We start from the raw sequence: 22,028 nt of genomic DNA, 5'->3' as shown, positions 1-22,028 counted from the left end.
GCAGAGAGCTGGATGGGAAGTGGAGCAGCTGGGACTCATACAGGGAGTAATATGGGATGCTGGCACTGCAGGCGGTGGCCTTACCCACTATGCTACAGTGCCAGCCCCTCAATTTTTTAAAAATAAGACTAAAGAATATATTCCTGTGGATCCTGAACACAGGCTGCATGCAGCAGGTCAATCACAATGGTGACCTCTGAGGTGATCTACAAATTTTCTTCAGGCCATCACTGAGAAGCTACATATACTACTGAAATGAAACAAAAACACACCCTGGGATATCAATGAAGCATGTGCCCTTAGAAACACCTTGTTGGTTTCACTGAATGACGGATAATCCTCCAATAATAAAACCGTTTACTGCTCCTAAGTTCATTTGGACAAACCATAAATTCAATGTGAGTGAACCCCTTAGTAATTATGTATCTTATTCCACCACTAGAAAAAAATTCAAGAGTAGGTCCTGCCTTTAACATCTTACCAAATAAAGATAACAAAACAAAGTTTACACATATAAAATGGGGTCAGTGTTGTGGAACAGAGGATTAAGAAGTTGCTTGCAATGCCAGCACCCCATACTGATGTGCCAGTTCAAGGCTGGCTGCTCCACTTCGATGCGGCTCCCTAATGTACCTTGGAAAGCAATGGAAGATGGCCCAGCACGTGGGGCCCTGCCTCTCATGTTGGAGACCAGCATGAAGGCCCTGACTCCTACCTTTAGCCTGGTCTACACCTGACTGTTGTGGACACTTGGGGAGTAAACCAGCAGATGGAAAACCTCTCTCATGCTCTCACTCTGCCATTCAAATAAATAAATAATCTTTTTTAAAAATCATGTAACATATTGCTCACTGTTAACTTGATTAAAATGATATGACTAATGGGGCCGGCGCTGTGGCACAGCAGGTTAAAGCCCTGCAGTGCTGGCATCCCATATGGGCACAGGTTCTAGTCCCGGCTGCTCCACTTCCAATCCAGCTCTCTGCTATGGCCTGGGAAAGCAGCAGAAGATGGCCCACGTCCTTGGGCCCCTGCACCCGCATGGGAGACCTGGAAGATGTTCTTGCATCCTGGCTTCAGATCAGCACAGCTCTGGCCGTTGCGGCCATCTGGGGAGTGAAGCAGGGGATGGGAGACCTTTCTCTCTCTGCGTAACTCTGTCTTTCCTATAAATAAATAAAAAAAGAAAGAAAGTAAGAAAGAAGCTCTGTCTCTCAAACTTTTAAGCTACTAAAATGGCACAGTAGGATTTATCCTAGGAATGCAAGGATTATGCAGCATTTTTTAATATTATTAATTATTATTATTTATGTGAAAGGTAGAGTTACAGAGAAAGAGAGAAGTCTTCCATCTGCTGATTCACTCCCTAAATGGCTGCAATGACCAGGGCTGGGCCAGGCCAAAGTCAGGAGCTTCTTCCCAGTCCCTCATGTCGGTGCCAGGGCCCAAGCACTTGGGCTATCCTCCACTGCTTTCCCAGGCACATTAGCAGGGAGCTGATTGGAAGTGGAGCAGCTAGAACTCGAACCAATGCCCACATGGGATGCTGGTGCTGCAGGCCACAGCTTTACCCTGCTGTATCACAGTGCTGGCCCGACTATGAAGTATTATAATAGCTATTGATGCAATTATCCACTTTACCAAAAGACAGCTCCCTTACACAATATCTCAATACATCTGGAAAGTGACAGGAAGAAATCTCACCCAGACCTGTGGACAAAACACTTTCAGATTAAAGTAACAGACCTCTTTAACTCAATAAATTCATAAAGTACTCCAAAGAAAACTCAGACTCCTACTAAAAATTGTTAACAGCATCACAGGAAATTAAGGTGAGCATTATGCTTAATGGAGAAATATCAGAATGATCTGTTTTATTTTTTTATTTATTTTTAGGATTCATTTATTTCAAAGGCAGAGAGTGAAATACAAAATATTCTGGAAGTAAAATTATGATAATGCCCTGGCAAGACACCTGTCTTGAGGGAAGAAAATTAGTCTTGAGGAAGAAAATAACTGTCCATATTATCTTTAACAGTTGCTCCCAGGGCTTTTAGGGGTAAAGCCACTGCTTGAAGAGCCAGCATCCATATGGGTGCCAGTTCAAGTCCCAGCCGCTCCATTTCTGATCCAACTCTCTGCTATGGCCTGAGAAAGCAGTGGAAGATAGCCCAAGTCTTTGGGTTCCTGCACCTACATGGGAGACTAGGCAGAAGCTCCTGGCTCCTGGCTCCTGGCTTTGGATCGGCCCAGCTCTGTTGTAACCACTTGGGAAGTGAACCAGCGAATGGAAGACTTTTTTCTTTCTCTTTGCCTCTGCCTCTGTAATTCTGCCTTTCATATAAATCTTTTTTTTTTTTTTTCTTGACAGGCAGAGTGGACAGTGAGCGAGAAAGACAGAGAGAAAGGTATTCCTCTTCCGTTGGTTCACCCCCCAATGGCCGCTGCAGCAGGCGTGCCACGGCCACCATGCTGATCCGAAGCTAGGAGCCAGGTGCTTCCTCCTGGTCTCCCATGCGGGTACAGGGCCCAAGGACTTGGGCCATCCTCCACTGCACTCCCAGGCCACAGCAGAGAGCTGGACTGGAAGAAGAGCAACTGGGACAGAATCCGGAGCCCTGACCGGGACTAGAACCCAGTCTGCCGGCGCCACAGGCAGAGGATTAGCCTATTGAGCCACGGCGCCGGCCTTTCATATAATTCTTTTAAAAAAAAGTTGCTTCCTTTATCAAAGTAAGAGCTAAAACACTATCAAGAAATGAGGAAAAATATTATATACTAACATCTAGAACATATATCATATTAGACTCCATCTTTTTTGTCTTGGCTCTACTCCCCATTCCACCTTCCAGGCAATGCCTCAAGTAGTTGGATTCCTGCCACCCACAAAGGAGGCCTGCCTGGACTGAGCTCCCAGCTTCCATTTCCAGCCTGGTCTGGCCCAGCCCTGGCCACTGTAAGCATCTGGGGAACAAACTAGCAGATGGGAGCATGTTCATTCTTTCTCCTTTTCTTTTTCTCTCTCTCCCCCCTCCCTCTTTCCTCCCCTCCTGTCCTCCTTCCCTTTATAGAAGTAATTTTTTTTTTTTTAAGAACCAAGTTTCTTAAAATAAGTAAAGGATTTTGTCTTAGTTGAGCTGCTTTCCAAATTTAAAATAGTCTCAGCATGGTCAGGTGCCAGTGAGGGCCCTCTTCCTGGTTTGCAAAAGGCCACCTTCCCACTGTGCCCCTACATGGCACAGAGAACAAGCTCTCTTGTGTCTCTTCTTATGAAGGCACTAACCTCACACATGAAGACTTCACCCTCATGACCTAACTGCCTATCAAAGGCCTCATCTCCAAATATCATCATACCAGGACTGGGCTTCAACATATAAACTTTGGAGGAGAGGCAGGTTAAGTAAGCCACCTGCTTGTGTCAACAACGAAATGCTAATCCAAAGCACAATGAGGGTGCTGGTCATTTAGCCTAAATGTTAAGTGGCCAGTTAGGTGGCCTACATCCCATAATGGAGTCACAGCCAAGGGATTTGATTACTTGTTTTGGCTCCTGACTCCCGCTTCCGGCTAATGCAGACCTTGAGAGGCTACAGTGATGGCTCAAGTAATTGGGTTCTTGTCACTAATGTGGGGACATGGGTTGAGTTTCCCAATACCAACTTCGGCCCAAGTCCAAGCCACTGAAGACTTTTAGGGCTAGAACCAGCAGTTGGGAGTATGCTCTGTCAAAACAACAACAACAAATTCACCAGTGAGAAACCACTTTAAACTCACTGGTACAGGAGCAGGTGTTGTGGCACAGTCATTGGACTGTTGTTTATGATACCAGCATCCTATATGGGTCCAGTTTGTGTCCTAGCTGCTCCACTTCCGATCCAGCTCCCTGTTAATGTGCTTGGGAAGGCAGCAGAAGATGCCCTAAGTGTTTGGGCCCCTACACCCACGTGAAAGACCCTGAAGAAGATTCTGGCTCCTGGCTTTAGCCCAGCCAAGCCCAGGGCCACTGTAGCCATTTGGGGAGTGAACCAGTGGATGGAAGATATCTCTCTCTTTAACTTTCAAATAAATAAACCTTTTTACAAAGATTTATTTATTTATTTGAAAGTCAGAATTACAGAGAGAGAGAGAGAGAGACAGAAAAATCTTTCATCTGCTGGTTCACTCCCCAAATGGCCACAATGGCTGGAGCTGGGTCAACTGAAGCTAGGAGCCAGGAGCTTCTTCCAGGTATATCACGTGGAAGAGCTCATGAACCAGCAGATGGGCCATCCCAAACTCTTGGGCCATCCTCTGCTTCTTTCCTAGGAACATCAGCAGGGAGCTGGATTGGAAGTGGAGCAGCCGTGACAAACCAGCACCCATATGGTATGCCAGCGTTGCAGACACGGCTTTACTGGCTATGCCACAGCACGGGCTCCAAATCTTTTAAAAATAAATAAATAAAACTCACTGGCATGGCTATTTTTTAAAAAAGCAGACAGAGGGGGCCAGCGCTCTGGTGCAACGGGTTAATGCCCTGGCATGAAGCGTTGGCATCCCATATGGGCGCCGGTTCAAGACCCTGCTGCTCCACTTCCCATCCAGCTCTCTGCTATGGCCTGGGAAAGCAGTAGAAGATGGCCCAAGTCATTGGGACCCTGCACCTGCATGGGAGAACTGGAAGAAGCTCCTGGCTTCAGATCGGCACAGCTCTGGCTGTTGCGGCCAACTGGGGAGTGAACCATTGGATGGAAAACCTCTCTCTCTCTCTGCCTCACCTCTCTCTGTGTAACTCTGACTTTCAAATAAGTAAATAAATCTTAAAAAAAGAAGAAAGAAAAGTTACACAAAATGTGATACATCCACATGGAATTTTCTTCTGCCTTAAAAAGGAATGAAGAACTGACATGCTCCAACAAGACATGGACCATGGAAGATGCCAGACACAAAAGACCACAAACTGTATGATTTCATTTAGATGAAATGTCCAGAACAGGTAAGTCCATAGAGACAGAAAGTAGATTAGTGGTTGCCAGGGGCTAGGGAGGAAACAAGGAGTAGGTACTAAAGGCTATGAGTCTCTTCTTGAGCGGATGAAAATGATCTGTAATAAGATAACGGTAATGGTTGAACAACTCTGTGAATATACTAAAAGCCACTGAATTTTGGCACTCAGCATGAATCACACTGTATATAAATTATACCTCAAAAAACTTGTAATACTCATAAGTAATTTAAGCCTTAAAGAACAGTGCTAGTGATGTTGAAGGCTATCATCTGTACAGAGACAAGTTTCCCTCAGCATGACCTATACCTTTCACTTTGATGGTACTACCCCTTAGGATACTGGATAGCTCCAGAGGTGTTAGGTTGGTAGAAAGACTGAAGCAGGGGAAATTCCTAGCATCTGATGAGCCTGGGCTGGGGAAACAAAACCTGCAACCATGCAAAGAACCAGCTCACATGATGCTGGGCTATCGTGTGCACTGAAGTTCCTGCAGGTTTCACTCTGAAGCACGTTAGAACAGAACAATATATTACTTGTTTAAAGTCCTTGGGGAAAAGTTCCTTCATTGAGAAGGATGCTTACAGTAAATCAAGACACTACCCAGAATTTACTCATTCCTCAGTCTGACTTCTCCCTTCTCGATGAAAATTAACCATTCTAGGGGCCGGCGCTATGGTGCAGCAGAGAAAGTGCCGGCATCCCATATGGGCACTGGTTCAAGTCCCGGCTGCTCCACTTCTGATCCAGCTCTCTGCTATGGCCTGGGAAAGCAGCAGAGGATGGCCAAAGCCCTTGGACCCCTGCACCCACATGGGAGACCTGGAAGAAGCTCCTGGCTTCGGACAGGCGCAGCTCCAGCCATTGTGGCCAATTGGGGAGTGAACCAGCGGATGGAAAACCTCTCTCTCTTTCTGCCTCTGCCTCTCTGTGGAACTCTTTCAAGTAAAATAAATAAATCTTTAAAAAAGAAAAGTCAAATAAAAAAAAGAAAGAAAATTAGCCCTTCTAATTACACCCTAAGCTATCATCTGAATATGTGTCTCTCTCCTCAAAATCCTAACCCTTCAAGATGATGATGTTAGGTGAGAATTTGGGGAAGGGGATTACGTCCATGGGGCTAGAGCACATACAGCTGGGATTAGTGCTCTTATATAAGAGGCCCCAGAGACCTCCCTTGTCACTTCCCCGTATAGGAAAAAGCTAGAAGTCACCTTCTATGATCCAAAAGACAGCCCTCACCAGATATCAAATCTTCCGGTTCCCTGACCTCAGACTTCCTAACCTCCGGATATGTAAGAAGTAATTTTTTGTTGTTTAGAAGCTACCTAGTTTATAGTATTTTGTTATAGCAGCCACGACAGACTAAGAAATCCTCAGCCGGCTGGCACAGCGGCTCACTAGGCTAATCCTCCGCCTGCGGCGCCGGCATCCCGGGTTCTAGTCCTGGTCAGGGCGCCGGATTCTGTCCCGGCTGCTCCTCTTCCAGTCCAGCTCTCTGCTGTGGCCTGGGAAGGCAGTGGAGGATGGCCCAAGTCCTTGGGCCCTGAGTACCCACATGGGAGACCAGGAGAAGCACCTGGCTCCTGGCTGCGCCGGTTGCAGCGTGCCGGCCCTAGCGGCCACTTGGGGGGTGAACCAACGGAAAAGGAAGACCTTTCTCTGTCTCCCTCTCTCTCACTGTTTAACTCTGCCTGTCAAAAAAATAATAATACTAAAAAGAAAAAGAGAAATCTTCAGCCAACAAAGGCCTGAGTATCATAGTGAGGTAACAAATGATCACAAGTATACAGAAGGACAGGTCAGGGAAAACATTATTAAATTAGAGCATTTAATGCAAGAATCTAACTGAATTTCATGAACTGAGAATATTTTTTAAATAATGTCTCATTATTGCCCTCCTACAGATTTATCTATTTTTAGGAGAACAAAGACACAAAAATTAAGTTGCAAAAAAAGTTAATCTTGACTTTGTTCATGCATTTTGGGAGTTCTTTGTTTCCCACCCCTCCACTCACCCTGACCCTGCCCTCAGATGGCCACCATTTCATTTCTCTGACACCCACTGTATTACTGATTCTTTCTGTAACTTGTCCTCTTCCCATTGCCACCACTGGAGGTGAGCTCCACAAAGCTTTCCACACACTGAATGTTGTCCCAGCACATGCTGACACTTCATGACTGGAGAACTACTTTCTGTGATAAGCTGCCCCAGTGCTGCTTCTGGTCACAACACAAAGTGACAAAATACTTGGGTTGCCTAACACCATACATGATTATAACCTGCTTCCACCGAGACAGTCTCTTCCTCTCCTGGTTAGTCCATCTAGTCTGTGTCTTCCCCAACATTCACTGTTAGAGCAGCATCTACCCAGTCCTCACTTCATCCAGTTTCACTGAAGCCAATAAATTCTGACTGTCCCATTTCTGTTAATCCAGATATACAGTTTTTTTATTTGAAAGGTAGAGTTACAGAGAGTTAGAGACAGAGAGAGAGAGAGGTCCTCCATCCGCTGGTTCACTCCCCAAGTGGCTGCAACAGCCGGAGCTGGGCAGATCCAAAGCCAGGAGCCAGGAGTTTCTCCTGGGTCTCCCACATGGGTGCAGGGACCCAAGGCCATCTTCCACTGTTTTCCCAGGCTACAGCAGAGAGCTAGATCGGAAGTGGAGCAGCCAGGACTTGAACTGGTGCCCATATGGGCTGCCGGCACTGCAGGCAGTGGCTTTACCTGCTATGCCACAGCAGTAGCCCAGACGTAAAGTTTCCACTACATGACTGCTCCCTATGCCCTCTTGGATATCTATGTCCAAGTATTTAAATACAAAAACATCTCTTAATAAAAATGCCTTTCCTTTTATTCTTTACATGGACTCAGAGCTTTAGAATTATTTTACTTATAAAGGTATTTAATACTACCTGTAAAATGCCTGATAAAAAGCACCCTACGAAAGACTGATCATAAAGAGTGGAAATTACACAAAAATTAAAAATAGACCACAGGACTTAACATAGAACTTAAAACTATTACATCAAAGTTAAAACTTATATGCTTTATATAGGCACTGGTACCGTGGTGTAGTGGGTAAAGCCCACCGCCTGCAGAGCCAGCATTCCTTATGGGTGCTGGCTCCGCTGATTCAAGTCCCAGCTGCTCCACTTCTGATCCAGCTCTCTGCTGTGACCTGGGAAACCACTGGAAGATGGCCCAAGTCCTTGGACCCATGCACCCACAGGGGAGACCAGGAAGAAGCTCTTGGCTCCTGGCTTTGATCAGTTCAGCTCCAGCCTATGCAGACACTTGGGGAGTTAACCAGTGGATGGAAAATCTCTTTCTCTGCCTCTGCCACTGTAACTCCACATTTCAAATAAATAAATAATAAATATTACAAGAAAATTACATTAAAGAGGTGGGCATTTGGCTCAGCAGTTAAGACAGTGCTTGGGATGCCCACATCCCATATCAGAGTGCTTGGATTCAAGTCCCAGCTCTACTTCCAATTCCAACTTCCTGCTAATGTGCATCTGGGGAGGCAGCAGCTGATGGGTAAAGCACTTGGATCCTGCTTACCCATGTAGGATATCTAGACTGAGTTCCCAGCTCCTGGCTTCAGCCTGGCCCAGCCCCAACAGTTGCAGGCATTTGGGGAATGAATCAGCTGAAGGAAGACTCTCTCTGCCAGTCTCTGTCTCTACTTTCCTTTTTTTTTTTTTTTCTTTTTTTAAGGTTTATTTTATTTATTTGAAAGAGTTACAGAGAGAGTTAGAGACAGAGAGACAGATCTTCCATCTGATGGTTCACTCCCCAGATGGCCACAGTGGCCGGAGCTGAGCTGATCTGAAGTCAGGAGCCAGGAGCTTCCTCTGGTTCTCTCATGTGGGTGCAGGGGCCCATGGACTTGGACCATCTTCCACTGCTTTCCCAGGCCATAGCAGAGAGTTGGATCGGAAGTGGAGCACCTAGGACTAGAACCGGCGTCCATATGGGATGCCGGCGCTTCAGGCCAGGGCTTTAACCTGCTGCACCACAGCACCAGCCCCCGTCTCTACGTCTTTCAAATAAAATATAAAATATTTTAAAACTTCTTTAAGGCAGCCATCGTGACACAGTTGGTTAAGCTGCCACTTGGAACCCTACATCCCGTCTGAGAGTGCCTGAGAGCTAGTATCCCTCTACTTCCAATCCAGTTTCCTGTCTATGTGCCTGAAAGACAGCAGGTGACGGCCCAAGTACTTGGGTTACTGCCACTCCTGCAGGAGACTCAGATGGATCTGGCACAACCCCAACTGTGTGGGCCTTTAGGGAGTAAACCCATGGATAGCAGATCTCTCTCTCACTCTTTCAATAAGTAAATAAATAAATCTTTTTTAAAAGGTGGGGGAGAGTAGGAGAGCTGGCAACAACTCTACTAAAGTCAAGGTTCCTTCTAAAGTTCTAGTAATCAAGCAGCCCTATGAAGATAAGGGGAGGACAGAGTCCCATATAGATTTGAAGGCATATGACAGTTTGGAAGGTGGTAAAGGTAGCCTCAAGTCAGCAGAAATAATTATTTCCTTAAATGCTTTTTTAAAATGACAAATTACAAATTCTAGTTTAAACAATCATACATACATATACTTAAGAATCTCAGATGGATCAAAGATCTAAATATGAAGAAAACCCTGAAAATGGTTAGAATAAAATATCTGAGTTATCAGAGTTTTTTAAACAATACCTAAATGGCATAAACATTAAAAATGTGAAACACACGGCTATATCAAAATGAACAGAAGAGGGGCTGGCACTGTGGCACAGTGGGTTAAAGCTCTGGCCTGCAGTGTTGGCATCCCAGGTGGGTGCCGGTTCGAGTCCTGGCTGCTCCAATTCCAATCCCTGTCTCTGCCATGGCCTGGAAAAGCAGTAGAAGATGGCCTAAGTCCTGGGCCCCTCTATTCACATGGGAGACCCAGAAGAAGCTTCTGGCTTTGGATTGGCTCAGCTCTGGCCTTTGTGGCCATTTGCAGAGTGAACCAGATGATAGAAGACAGCCCTCCTCCTCATCTCTAACTCTTTCTGTAACTCTTGTCTTTCAAATAAATAAAATATTTTTAAAAACTGAAAAGAAGATTAAAAGAAAAAAAATATTTTTTAAACTTTTTTTTTTTTGGACAGGCAGAGTGGATAGTGAGAGAGAGACAGAGAGGAAGGTCTTCCTTTTTGCCGTTGGTTCACCCTCCAATGGCCGCTGCAGCCGGCACATCTCGCTTATCCGAAGCCAGGAGCCAGGTGCTTCTCCTGGTCTCCCATGCGGGTGCAGGGCCCAAGCACTTGGGCCATCCTCCACTGCCTTCCCGGGCCATAGCAGAGAGCTGGCCTGGAAGAGGGGCAACCGGGATAGAATCTGGCGCCCCAACCGGGACTAGAACCCGGTGTGCCGGAGGATTAGCCTGTTAAGCTACGGCGCCGGCCAAAAGAAAATTTTTAAATAACAAGGAATTCAAAGTACCACCCCAAGCATGCTTTACTAACAACAAAGAGGAGAGTAGTGGAGCACCCTGGCAGATAGCACTTATCACAGGACCAAATCCGATCACCACCAACCTCATGTGCCTTTTGATTTTGATATACCAAGAAGGACATCAAAAAAAAAAAAAAAGAAGAAGAAGAAGAAGGAGGAGGAGGAGGAGGAGGAGGAGGAGGAGGAGGACGACGACGACATCACTTCACTTAGGTAATTTTCTGTCAAAGATAGAGAACCGAGCTTAATTATTAGAATACCAAGTGAACACTGAGTGGTAACCTACAAAATAATCAACTGAGTCTTTTTAAAACAAATCAATGTCATGGAAAGGAGAGTGCCATTCAGGAGTTGAAGGAGACAAATAGACATGACAACTACATGGATCCACATGGATCCACATGGCTCCTGAGTCAAAAAAATTCAGGGGCTGGAGCAGTGGCAAAGCAGGTAAAGCTGCCACCTGCAGTGCCGGCATCCCATATGGGCACTGGTTCGAGTCCTGGCTGCTCTACTTCCGATCCAGCTCTCTGCTATGGCTTAGGAAAGCATCAGAAGATGGCCGAAGCCCTTGGGCCCACGCACCTGCATGGGAGACCCGGAAGAATCTCTAGCCTAGCTCCTGGCTTTGGATCAGTGCAGCTCCAGCTGTTGTGCCCATCTGGGGAGTGAACCAGTGGATGGAAGACCTCCCTCTCTCTCTCTCCCTCTCCCTCTCCCTCTCCCTCTCCCTCTCTCTCTGCCTCTCTGTAACTCTGCCCTTCAAATAAATAAATAAATCTTTTAAAAAAAATCTAGCTATATACAGTGTGCATATTCGACAAGAGTTCTTTATGAATAAAAAAGTCATTCGGTGTAATGATAATAATATTGTAGTTTTGTTCAATAACGTTCTTACTCTTAGGAGATCAAGGCAGAAACATTTCAGGATGAAGTGTAATGTCTACAATATACTTTCAGTAATTCAGCTAAAAAATGTGTATATAAATATATAACTGGATCACACCTTCCTGTGCCATACCCGCGGTGGGGAAATGTTTATGTAAAATATTAAAAGCATCTGTGCACTTGACACAGGGAGAAAACAAAAGTAAGGTTAATATGGCAAAAACTTGAGAATCTAAATTTTACAAGTGCTCACTAAACTATTCCTGCAGCTTTTCTTTAGGTGGGAAACTTCAAAATAAAAGGTTGGGGCCGGCGCCGCGGCTCACTAGGCTAATCCTCCGCCTTGCGGCGCCGGCACACCGGGTTCTAATCCTGGTCGGGGCACCGGTCCTGTCCCGGATGCTCCTCTTCCAGGCCAGCTCTCTGCTGTGGCCAGGGAGTGCAGTGGAGGATGGCCCAAGTACTTGGGCCCTGCACCCCATGGGAGACCAGGAGAAGCACCTGGCTCCTGCCATCGGATCAGCACGGTGCGCCGGCCGCAGCACGCCAACCGCGGCGGCCATTGGAGGGTGAACCAACGGCAAAAGGAAGACCTTTCTGTCTGTCTCTCTCTCTCTCTCTGTCCACTCTGCCTGTCAAAAAAAAAAAAAAGGTTGGGTGAGGAGGACAAAAGGACAGAGAAAAGTTGCTGTTGTGGAAGTGCAGGAACAGACTAATGCTTGGTGTTCAATACACATTTTTACAGGCCCACGTCCCTACAAATTGCATTTGTTAACTGCCAAATAGTAAGGGATCTTTCTAGGGTGACTATGAGGTTGGTAAGAGTTTAGGCTATACTCGTCAAAACTCATCCAGCGGTCCAATAGACCTGTGCGTTTCCCTCTAAGTCAGTTCTGCGTCCAAAAGTGTTAAAAGGCTATAAAGAACTCTAATTCATGTTAAGCATAGTTAGGCATTTGATGAGAAAGTATCCACAGCAACAGTGCTACCTACAACTTACATTGAAACATTTCCCAAAAAAAGCTGAATGAATGGATGGCTAGAAGGATAGACAAAAGGGAAGATAACCAGACACATCAAACACGAAGCACGTTAGCAGGTCGCCACAAGATCGGTCAGTGAACGAGTTTTTTTTTTTTTTTTTTTTTTTTTCCAGTTTGTCTACACGTATGAAAATCATTATTACAAACTATGCGCGGCGGTGAGTGGACTAAGGAAATAAGTCAAACACAGGGCCGCTAAGCAGGTGGGAAGAGCGGCAGCAGAACGCGACTTCGCGACTCTCCGAGAGGGGAAGGGGAGCAGGTGCCCTGACACCTGCGGGACTCGGCGGAAGCCCGCACAGACCGGCGGCGCCGTGAGGGACCCAGCGACGCGGGCGCTGCCGCGCAGGGCCCCGCAAAGCCGTGACAAGACCCGCGCGGGATTCGGGCGCGGAAGCCACGGCGAAGGGCAGAGCCCCTCTCACCACAGCCTCGCGCGGACGATCCCACCCGCCCGGGGCGTCCACGCCCGCCTGGACAGCGGCGTCCCGAGCCAGAGCCGCGCCCTGGAGAAAACCCGCGCGAAACTCGCGTGCGGACGCGCCGCCCACCGCCTCACCAGGACTCCGCACCCTTCACTCCCACGTCGCCCTCTTGGAGGAACCCGAGACGCCGATGAAGCCGGGGGCGAAGACCCACTCACCGCGGGCGGCCGGCGGCGGCCATGTTCGCGCCGAGTGCGCAGGCGCGCCCCGGGACCCGGATGTGCGCGTCGTTCGCGGCGCTGCGGCCGGCGGCGGCGTCCGGACTGCCCGCTGCCGGCGGGACCCGGTGAGGGGCCGGAGGCCGCCGCGCTCGGCGTCCCTGCCCGCTTCCTGCTCATTTGTTACTAGGTCACGGCGTCACAGCGACGTGGGCTCACGGGTGTTTCTATCACGCTTTAACCCGAAGCTGTTTTATTGCAGCGCTTTAGCTTTATTTACTGAATAATTTGCCCAAAAATATGACAAATATGGTAAATTCCGCAAAGTACACCTCACTCTATTTTGAAGCTGAAACAAACTGCACGTTTTTAGACTAGACAGTGAAGCAAGGATTTTAGATGGAAGATTAATAATGCAAATGTTATAGAAAAATCAACATATGGGCTAGTAGTAAGCAGCAGGAAATATGGTTTGAAATGAAATCTGTATACATGTCTATAAAACAAAACTATTCCAATAATAAAACTCAGGTGAGTACAAAATAAATAACCCATGTGCCCACCATCAACATTAATCAGAGGATGGGGGAACCCCCAGAGAGGCCCTGAGGGTGTTGAGCGGGGATCCCCGCCCTGGTCAAGAAGGAGATGGCAATTCTCAGACTCTCCACCAATAGATTTTTTTAAGATTTATTTATTTGAAAGGCAGACTTACAGACAGGCAGAGGCAGAGAGAGAGGGGGAGAGAGGTCTTCCATCCACTGATTCACTCCCCAGATGGCAGCAACAGCCGGAGCTGGGTCAATCTGAGGCCAGGAACCAGGAGCTTCTTCCAGGTCTCCCACGTGGGTGCAGGGGCCCAAGGACTTGGTCATCTTCTCCTGCTTCCCCAGGCCACAGCAGAGAGCTGGATGGCAAGTGTAAACACCAGAACTTGAGCCAGGCACTCAGATATGGGATGTGGATGTCCCAAGTGGAGATTTAACTACTGATTAAAATGCTCACCCCCGCAGTGTCTTTTATGTTTTTCTTTGCGATTTCTTAGTATTGCATAATGAGTGTCCAACAAGTTGAAAAAAGCATTGAATAAAATCATGAAGGCAGCAAAGCAAGTGACAACAGCCATCACAGTGCAACACTGCAACATTCAAAGTCATTGTTAGCGACAATGTTATTTAGGGAACAAAGTGACGCTTTAAACATCTGACACACTCTTAAAGCTTAGTTCTTACAGGAGGCCATTGTGTTTTAGGAGCATTTTATTGTGTTTTAGTTATGTTTGGTTGGGAAACAAGCACTGGTTAGCATTTTTACTCAGGGCATTTGACAGGCAGAATAACCAGAAGGTACCTGAATTTGTTAAAATACCTGGATGTGAGAACTACAAACAAAGTCTTTACAGTTTTTCTCTATAGTAGTAACAGCCAGTTAAATGGAAACTGTACATTATTTTCATTCTTTCCATAGTTACTCAACTTGCAGTATGGGAAAACTGAAAGCCTAAACATTTGTGACAGAGGGAGAAATTGTGGTACATTCAATGGAGCAATATATAGCAGTTAAAAGGACTGGGGCTGGTGTTTAGTCTAGCAGTTAATGCACTGGTTAAATGCCCACACTTCACATCAGAGTACCTGGGTTCAAGATGCAGATCAAGGGACCCTCATTGTGGCATAGTGAGGTAAGCCATTGCCTTCAACACCGGCATCCAATATGGGCATCAGTTTGAGTCCCAGCTGCCCTACTTCTGATCCAGCCCCCTGATCGTACCTGGGAAAGCAGCAGAGATGGCACAAATGCTTGGATCCTTCCCACTCTTGTGGGAGACCAGGATAGAGACCAGCATAGAGTTCCAGGCTCCTAGCTGTGGCCTGGCCTGACCCCTGCTATTACAGTCATTTGGGGACTGAACCAGCAGATAGTCAGTCTCTCCCTCCCTCTCTCTCCCTCTCCCTCTCTTTCTCACTCTCCTCTCTCTCTCTCCAATATTCAAACAAATAAATCTTAAAAAAAGAATACCCAACTCCAGCCTCATTCTAATGAAGATCCTGGGAGGTAGCAAGTGATGGCTCAAGTCATTGGATCCCTGCCACCCATTAGGAGACCTGGATTGAGTTCCTGGCTCCAACCCTGGCCATAGTGAGCAGTTGGGGGTGAACAGATTATTGCTCTCTCTTAAATAAATAAAAATTGAAAGCCAAGGAGTAGCTTGCACACAAAGCAGTCAGTTCTCCAAAAGACAAACTGCATGCAAAAAGTAAAATGTGCTTTTATCCACAAAATATAATGTGGCAATAAAAAAAACAAAATCTATATAGTATATAGAAATTGATACATAGGAAATAATAATTAAAAAAACAGAAAGCTATCCCCAACCTTGAGGAAGTGGCACCTAAGTCGAGGGAGGGAAATAGACCAGGAAGAGACAAAGGGAACCCCAGGTATACCTGTGATGTAAAAAAAATTCAAAAGTTGATTCCATGTTAACACAGGTAAAAACCTCAATGATAATACATGGGCATCATCTTTGTACTTCATATATTTTATTGTTCTCCAAACTTCTCTGCAGTTTCAAATCCCTCACAATTTTGAAGTGCAAATTGGAAAAATAGTCTAATTACAATAGAATATCATTCATAATAATGATAGTGGGAGTAACTGGGAATGAATTAGCAAAAGTAGCAAAGGTTCTTTATGAAGAAAATATAAAATCTTATTACATGGGGCCAGTGCTGCTGTGGCATAGCAAGTAAAGCCACCACTTGTGGTGCCGGCATCCCAGATTGCGCCGGTTTGAGTCCCGGCTGCTCCACTTCCGATCCAGCTCTCTGCTGTGGCCTGGGAAAGCAGTGGAAGATGGCCCAAGTCCTTGAACCCCTGCACCCGCGTGGGAGACCCAGAAGAAGCTCCTGGCCCCTGACTTCACATCGGCCCAGCTCTCATCCATTGTGGCCACTGGGGAGTGAACCAGCAGTTGAAAGACCTCTCTTTCTCTCTCTCTCTCTCCCTCTCCCTCTTTCTCTTTGTAACTCTTTCAAATAAAATAAATAAATCTTTTTTTTTAAAAATGTTATTCCAGACATAATATGTTTAGAATACAAAGGTATTTAGGTTAATATTATTTTACATAAATATTAACCTAATAATAACATTAATAACCTAATAACCTTTAGGTTAATATTATTCCTAATTAGAAAATCTTAAATTAATATATCAACCTTATAAAATACCAACCTTCACAAAATTACCAAAGGGATTTATAGCGATTTTATTTCCAAGACATCCTCTGCTCCCAGAATAAAATGACTTACAGGTAACATGGGCGGGGGAGGGAGTCCAAAGTACCTATCTGGTTAGAATAATTAGGCAGGCCTGATACCAAAATGAGCTATAGCAAGCGGATAGGCCTAAGCAGCCGCACCAAAGGCAGGCGCCCGCCACCAACCCCACGTTCCCCCACCCCGTGGCGCATGCGCGCAACCCGCTGTGTGAACGCGCACTCCCGGCGGCCACATCTCCCAGAAGGCCGCGCGGGGAGATGGCGCGGGATCTCGATAGCGAGGTCTTCAAGGTGCTCGGGCGAGATGGTAGTCGCAGGGCTTTGGGGTGACCCTGTCCGCGGTGTTCAGACTCCAGCATCAGGCAGACCAGAACCCGTCGCCGCGCCTGGTTTCAAGATACCCCGCAGAACAATGAGCCTGGCCAAGAGTCGGCAGGTAACTACCCTTGACTGAAACTTCCGGTCGCCCTAGGGATTCAGGTCAGAATTGTGCCTTTGTTCTGAGTTTTCATTCATCTGAGAGGCAGAGAAAGAGCGAGCGAGCTCCCACCCGAACCGTGGGGTGCAGGTAGGAAGGAGCCAGAAGCCAACTGAGTGCAGCTCTCGCATGTGGACGGCCCAAGCCCACCTGAGCCCCTACCACGCTTCCCACGGTCGCATCAGCAGGCAGCTGGGCCCAGGAGCCAGATCTGGGTATCAAACCCAGGTACTCTGATAGGGCCCCGGAGGCCAGTGTCCTGCTTGGCTAAATGACTGCCTCCAGAGTATTTTTTTTTTTTTTTAAGTCAGAGTTACAGAGAGAAAGGAGAGGCAGAGAAAGCCTTCCATCTGTTGGTTCACTCACCAACTGGCCGCAATGGCCGGAGCTGCGCCGATCCGAGGCCAGGAGCCAGGAGCTTCTTCTGGGTCTCCCACGTGGCTGCAGGGGCCCAAGAACTTGGGCCATCTTCTGATTTCCCAAGCCACGGCAGAGAGCTGGATCAGAAGTGGAGCAGCCGGGACTCAAACCGGCTGCCATATGGAATGCCGGCACTTCAGGCCAGGGCGTTAACCTGCTGCACCACAGCGCTGGCCCCCAGACTATTTTTTAATTTAAGGAAGAGTGAGTGGCTTAGAGACAATCTGTTGAGAAACGGCTGAGGGGTGGCTGCTTCAAAGAGGTCTGAACGTCAAAAACATTAAATTTATTGCCCTTAGTTTCCTACAACATTTTCCTAAGAATATTTTCAAACATACAGAAATCTTTATAAACTGTGAACACTCAGGCCCTAGATTAACATTTGACAATATGTGCTTTATTGCCATTATTGGATTGATTGTGCTATCCATTTATTGGATTTATATAATCAAATAGGATTAAGACTGAGTATGGGCACAGCAGTTAAGCATGGGGGGGGGGGGGGTAATGGGGAATCCTGTTTCTGAGTGCTTGGGTTCAACTCCCAGCTCTGCTCCCAATTCCAGTTCCCTCGCACCTTGGAGGCAATGGAAATGGCTCAAGTACTTGGGTCTCTGCCACCCAGGTGCAAGACCTGGATTGCGCTCCCAGTTCTTGGCTTTGGCCTAAAAATCCAGCTCCGGCTCTTGTGGCCACTTTGGAAGTGAACCAGCAGATAAGAAATCTTTCTCTGTGTCTGCCTTTAAATAAATCAAATGTAGCATAAACCTCAATAGAATTATGCAAGAGAATGCCTTAAAAAAAAGACTTATTTATTTGAAAGAGTTACAGAGAAGGAAACAGAGGTAGATCTTCCATCCACTGTTTTACTTCCCAAATGGCTACAATAGCCAGGACTGAGCCAAGCCGAAGCCAGGAGGTTCATCCAGGTCTCCCACATGGGTGGCAGGGGCCCAAACACTGCTTTTCCCAGGCCATTAGCAAGGAGCTGGATCAGAAGTAGAGCAGCCAGGACACAAACTGGCATGCCCATATGGAATGCTGGTGTCGCAGACAGGGGGTTTACTCCATATGCTGCAGACAGCCCTGAGAGTGACCATTTAAATGTAAGGAATATGCACAAGAGAATTTGTATAGGAGACAAACTCTACAGAACATAAGAAACCCTCAATGTGAAAAATCTCTCACTGAGGTATATACTTTCTGACTTCAGATGAATTATAAAAATGTAGTGAGTGCCAAGAAGCCTTTGAACAGAGATCAGCCTATCTGAGCTGTAAGGCCACCACCAAACACACCAAACATCAGAGTAAGGGAAAAGGCTTATTGGGAAAACCCAACAGACCAGAGGGTAGGGGCAAAGAAGGAAAAGAGGAAGGAGAGCACAGGAGAGAGATCCAGAGAGATCAAGAGACAGAGAGAGAGGGCCACCTGTTCAGGAATAGGTCCTTTTAAAACTTTGCCAGGGGGCGGGCAGGGAAGCAGGAGCAGTGAATCCCATTAGGATGGAGGTGGGGCTGACACCAGTGGTTGGGCCTTATGGCTACCTGGCTTCCAACAATGGTGGGTGGCTAGAGCCTAGGATGGTGTCAGGACTGTGCCATTTTACTAACAAAACTTACGGAAGTGTTGAGTGTGGGAGAGCATTGAGAAAGATGCCTTTCAGTACACTTTGAACTCATAAAGGAGAAAAATCTTATATATGTAACTAATGTGGAGACTGTAGGCACAAATTGTCCCTTACTCAGTATGAGATAACCTGTGCTTGTGAGAAACTATTTGTAATGAATTTAGGATATTCTTTTTAAGGAATGACCATGAATCTAAGGATTTATAAAGGAGAGAACCCCTATTAATGTGATCATTCAGGGGAAGACTTTACACTTGCTCTTCTCTCATGAATGTAGACACTGCAGGAAAAGCTTTAGACAAGGTCAGCCCATATGGTGTGACATCAGAGAACTCATACTGGGGATGGGGAATGCTGTGTGAATAATCAGTATGGAAGAGCCTACATACAGAACACTTCCTCAAGGTGATTCATACTGGAGAATATGAATGGAGTCAGTGTTGGCACATGGGTGCCAGTTTGAGACCCCGCAGCTCCACTTCTGGTCCAGCTCTCTGCTGTGGCCTGGGAAAGCAGTAGAAGATGGCCCAATTCTTTGGACTCCTGCACCAGCGTGGGAGACCTGGAAGAAGCTCCTGGCCGTTGCAGCCAATTGGGGAGTGAAGCAGTGGATGGAAGACCTCTCTCTCTCTGCCTCTCCTTCTCTCTCTGTGTAACTCTGACTTTCAACTAAATAAATAAATCTTTAAAAAAAAAGATCAACTTCTTAAACAGAAACATTGAAATTATATTCAGGACCATCAGGAAGTGTGTAGATACCTTATTTTTAATTTTTTAAACGTATCTATTTTCATTAATTTGAAAGGGAGTGAGGGAGGGGAGGAGAGAGGAAGCGGGAGGAGGAAGAGGGGAGGGAGGCAGGCAGGAGGAGAAAGGGGGGAGAGAGGGGGAGAGGGAGGGAGGGAGGGAGGGAGAGAGGGAGAGAGAGAGAGAGAGAGAGAGAGACTTCTATTCTTCCATCCATTGGCTCAAATGCCCACAACAGCCAGGGCAACAAGGCCAAACCCAGGAGCCCATAACAATCTGGGTCTCCCATATGAGTGGCAGGAATGTAACTACATGAACCATCACCTACTGCCTCTAAGGGTGTGCATTAGGAGAAAGCCAGAATTAGAAGCAGAGCGAGGACCCAAATCCAGGCACTCTAATATGAGATGGTGCCCCAAGCAGCTTGTTCTTTTAAGACTTATTTATTTGAAGGTAGAGTTGGGGGGAGTGTGTGGGGGTAGAGATAGAGAGAGTAGGTATCTTCCACCTACTGGTTCATTCCCAAATGTCCACAATGGCCAGGGCTGGACCAGCCCAAAGCCAAGATCCCGAAACTCCCATCTATGCCTCCCACATGGGTTGCAAGGGCCCAAGGACTTGGGCCATCCTCAACCTTTAAGTAGTATTTTAAGATTTATTTTTATTTATTTGAAAGACAGAGTTACAGAGAGAGAAAGATGGAGAGATAGAAATCAATCTTCCATCTCCTGGTTCACTCCAAAAATGGCTGCAACAGCTGGGTCTGGGCCAGGCCAAAGCCAGGAGTCTGGAACTCCACCCAGGTCTCCTATGTGGGTGGCAGGGGCCCAAGTACTTGGGCCATCTTCCCCTGCTTTCCCAGGCACATCAGCAGAGAGCCGGATCAGAAGCGGAGCAGCCAGACCTGGAACTGGTGCCCATATGGAATGCCAGGATCTCAGGCGGCAGTTTAACCCGTTAAGTCACAAAGCCATCCCCTCTAAGTAGCATCTTAATCACTGCCCCACATGCCCACTCCATGGCTTGTTCTTTGTCTAGATGCTAATGGCTACAGAACAAGATACCCCCACACTAGGGCAACAAAAGGGAACCCATTCATGCATGACACCAGTGGGTAATTTAACCAGTAACAGGAACTACCTGTTTGCAGATCTTCTATTCTGTGAGAAAATGGTATTTGTTACTTGGGTTTTCAATGATTCACAACCAAACAGACCCTAGCAGACACAGGGTCCAAGAATATGACCTGGGCTATTCCAATCTGCCTCAGAGAGATCTTTCCTGCACTGTGTACCTTCTGCACTCCTCTTTGAAGCAGACCAGTTTTTGGAAGCTGTCTGTGGTCGCTTCTATTCAGAACTCATGTTCTCTACCTTTCCTCATGTGCTATGTTCAGGATAGATTATGGATGTCAACCTTACCTTTGGTATTTGGAAAACTGGCAAAAAACAAACAAGTAGCAGTAATCAACAAACCAAATAATTTCTGAGGAACAGCTGTGATATTAACACAGGTAAAGCATGGATTAATTTATCCACACTTCTCCACCCTTAAGTTCTCAAGCTCTGAGGAGTTCAGAAAGGTGTCCTGGAAGCTCAAATTTTAAAAATGGAAGGACATCTCTCTTCTTTTCTTAAAAAAAAAAAAAAAGCTTTTAAAATGTGTCTTCCCTTCCCATAGAATAGTCTGAGATGTTCTTTGTAATGAAACAAAGACCAGGGGTCAGCGCTGTGGCACAGTGGGTTAAAGCCCTGGCCTGCAGTGCCCGGCATCCCATATAGTCACCAGTTCAAGTCCTGACTGCTCCACTTCTGATCCAGCTCCCTGCTAATGCGCCTGGGAAAGCAGTGAGGATGGTCCAAGTCCCCTACACCCATGTGGGAGACCCAGAAGTAGCTCCTGGCTCCTGATCAGCTCAATTCTGGCTGTTGTGGCCATTTGGGGAGTGAACCAGTAGAAGAAAGACCTCTCTCTCTGTCTCTACCTCTGTCTGTAACCCTGTCTTTTAAATAAATAAAATAAATCTTAAAAAAAAAAAAGAAAGAAAGAAAGAGAATGGTGGGTAAAGACCAAACTGTGAGCCTGTGATTCACACAGCTAATCTATAATTCCTCTGAACACCACCAGCCACCATAAGGGTTTTGGCCAATTTATAGTTTTATATATTTTATTCATAATCAAACACTGTCTAATCCAATAGTGGGCAGTTGAGTAAAGATAGTATGGTAAATTTGTTAAGTCAGAGGAGTATGCAGTTAAGTTATGACAAGATGGCTTTCATGAGTCAATCTTACTTAAAATCATAAATCAATACTTATTTAAAAACATCTGTCAACTGAAAAATCATGTTTTCATCCTACACCAGAAAAGAAATGATTAAAAGTACTTCCGAAGAGCTTACTTCTGTATTAAGTGCTTC

The 22,028-nt window shown here is 46.4% G+C and overlaps 1 protein-coding gene across 6 annotated transcripts in view; it reads right to left on the bottom strand.

The window, feature by feature from the left end:
• ZNF329 (zinc finger protein 329) overlaps positions 1–22,028 on the bottom strand; it is a 47,805-nt gene that overhangs the window by 24,121 nt on the left and 1,656 nt on the right. Inside the window, exons 2-3 of one of the 6 annotated variants that reach the window (XM_062177449.1) lie at positions 14,689–14,824; positions 13,770–13,961 (exon numbers count right to left, since the gene is read on the bottom strand). The exons of 1 other annotated variant lie outside the window; for it this stretch is intronic. In XM_062177449.1, coding sequence (XP_062033433.1) covers positions 13,770–13,929 — 160 coding nt within the window. In that variant the 5' untranslated portion in view covers positions 13,930–13,961; positions 14,689–14,824. Of the gene's footprint in view, positions 1–12,970; positions 13,101–13,769; positions 13,962–14,688; positions 14,825–17,178; positions 17,310–22,028 lie in introns of those variants that run through there. 4 more of the 6 variants (XM_062177452.1, XM_062177451.1, XM_062177450.1 and 1 more) reach the window with 4 other exon arrangements.

The sequence above is a fragment of the Lepus europaeus genome, chromosome 19 (assembly GCF_033115175.1).
Source record: "Lepus europaeus isolate LE1 chromosome 19, mLepTim1.pri, whole genome shotgun sequence".
NCBI lineage: Eukaryota > Metazoa > Chordata > Mammalia > Lagomorpha > Leporidae > Lepus > Lepus europaeus.
The sequence above is the reverse complement of the archived record's forward strand: the minus strand, read 5'-3'. Positions and strand labels throughout refer to the sequence as shown.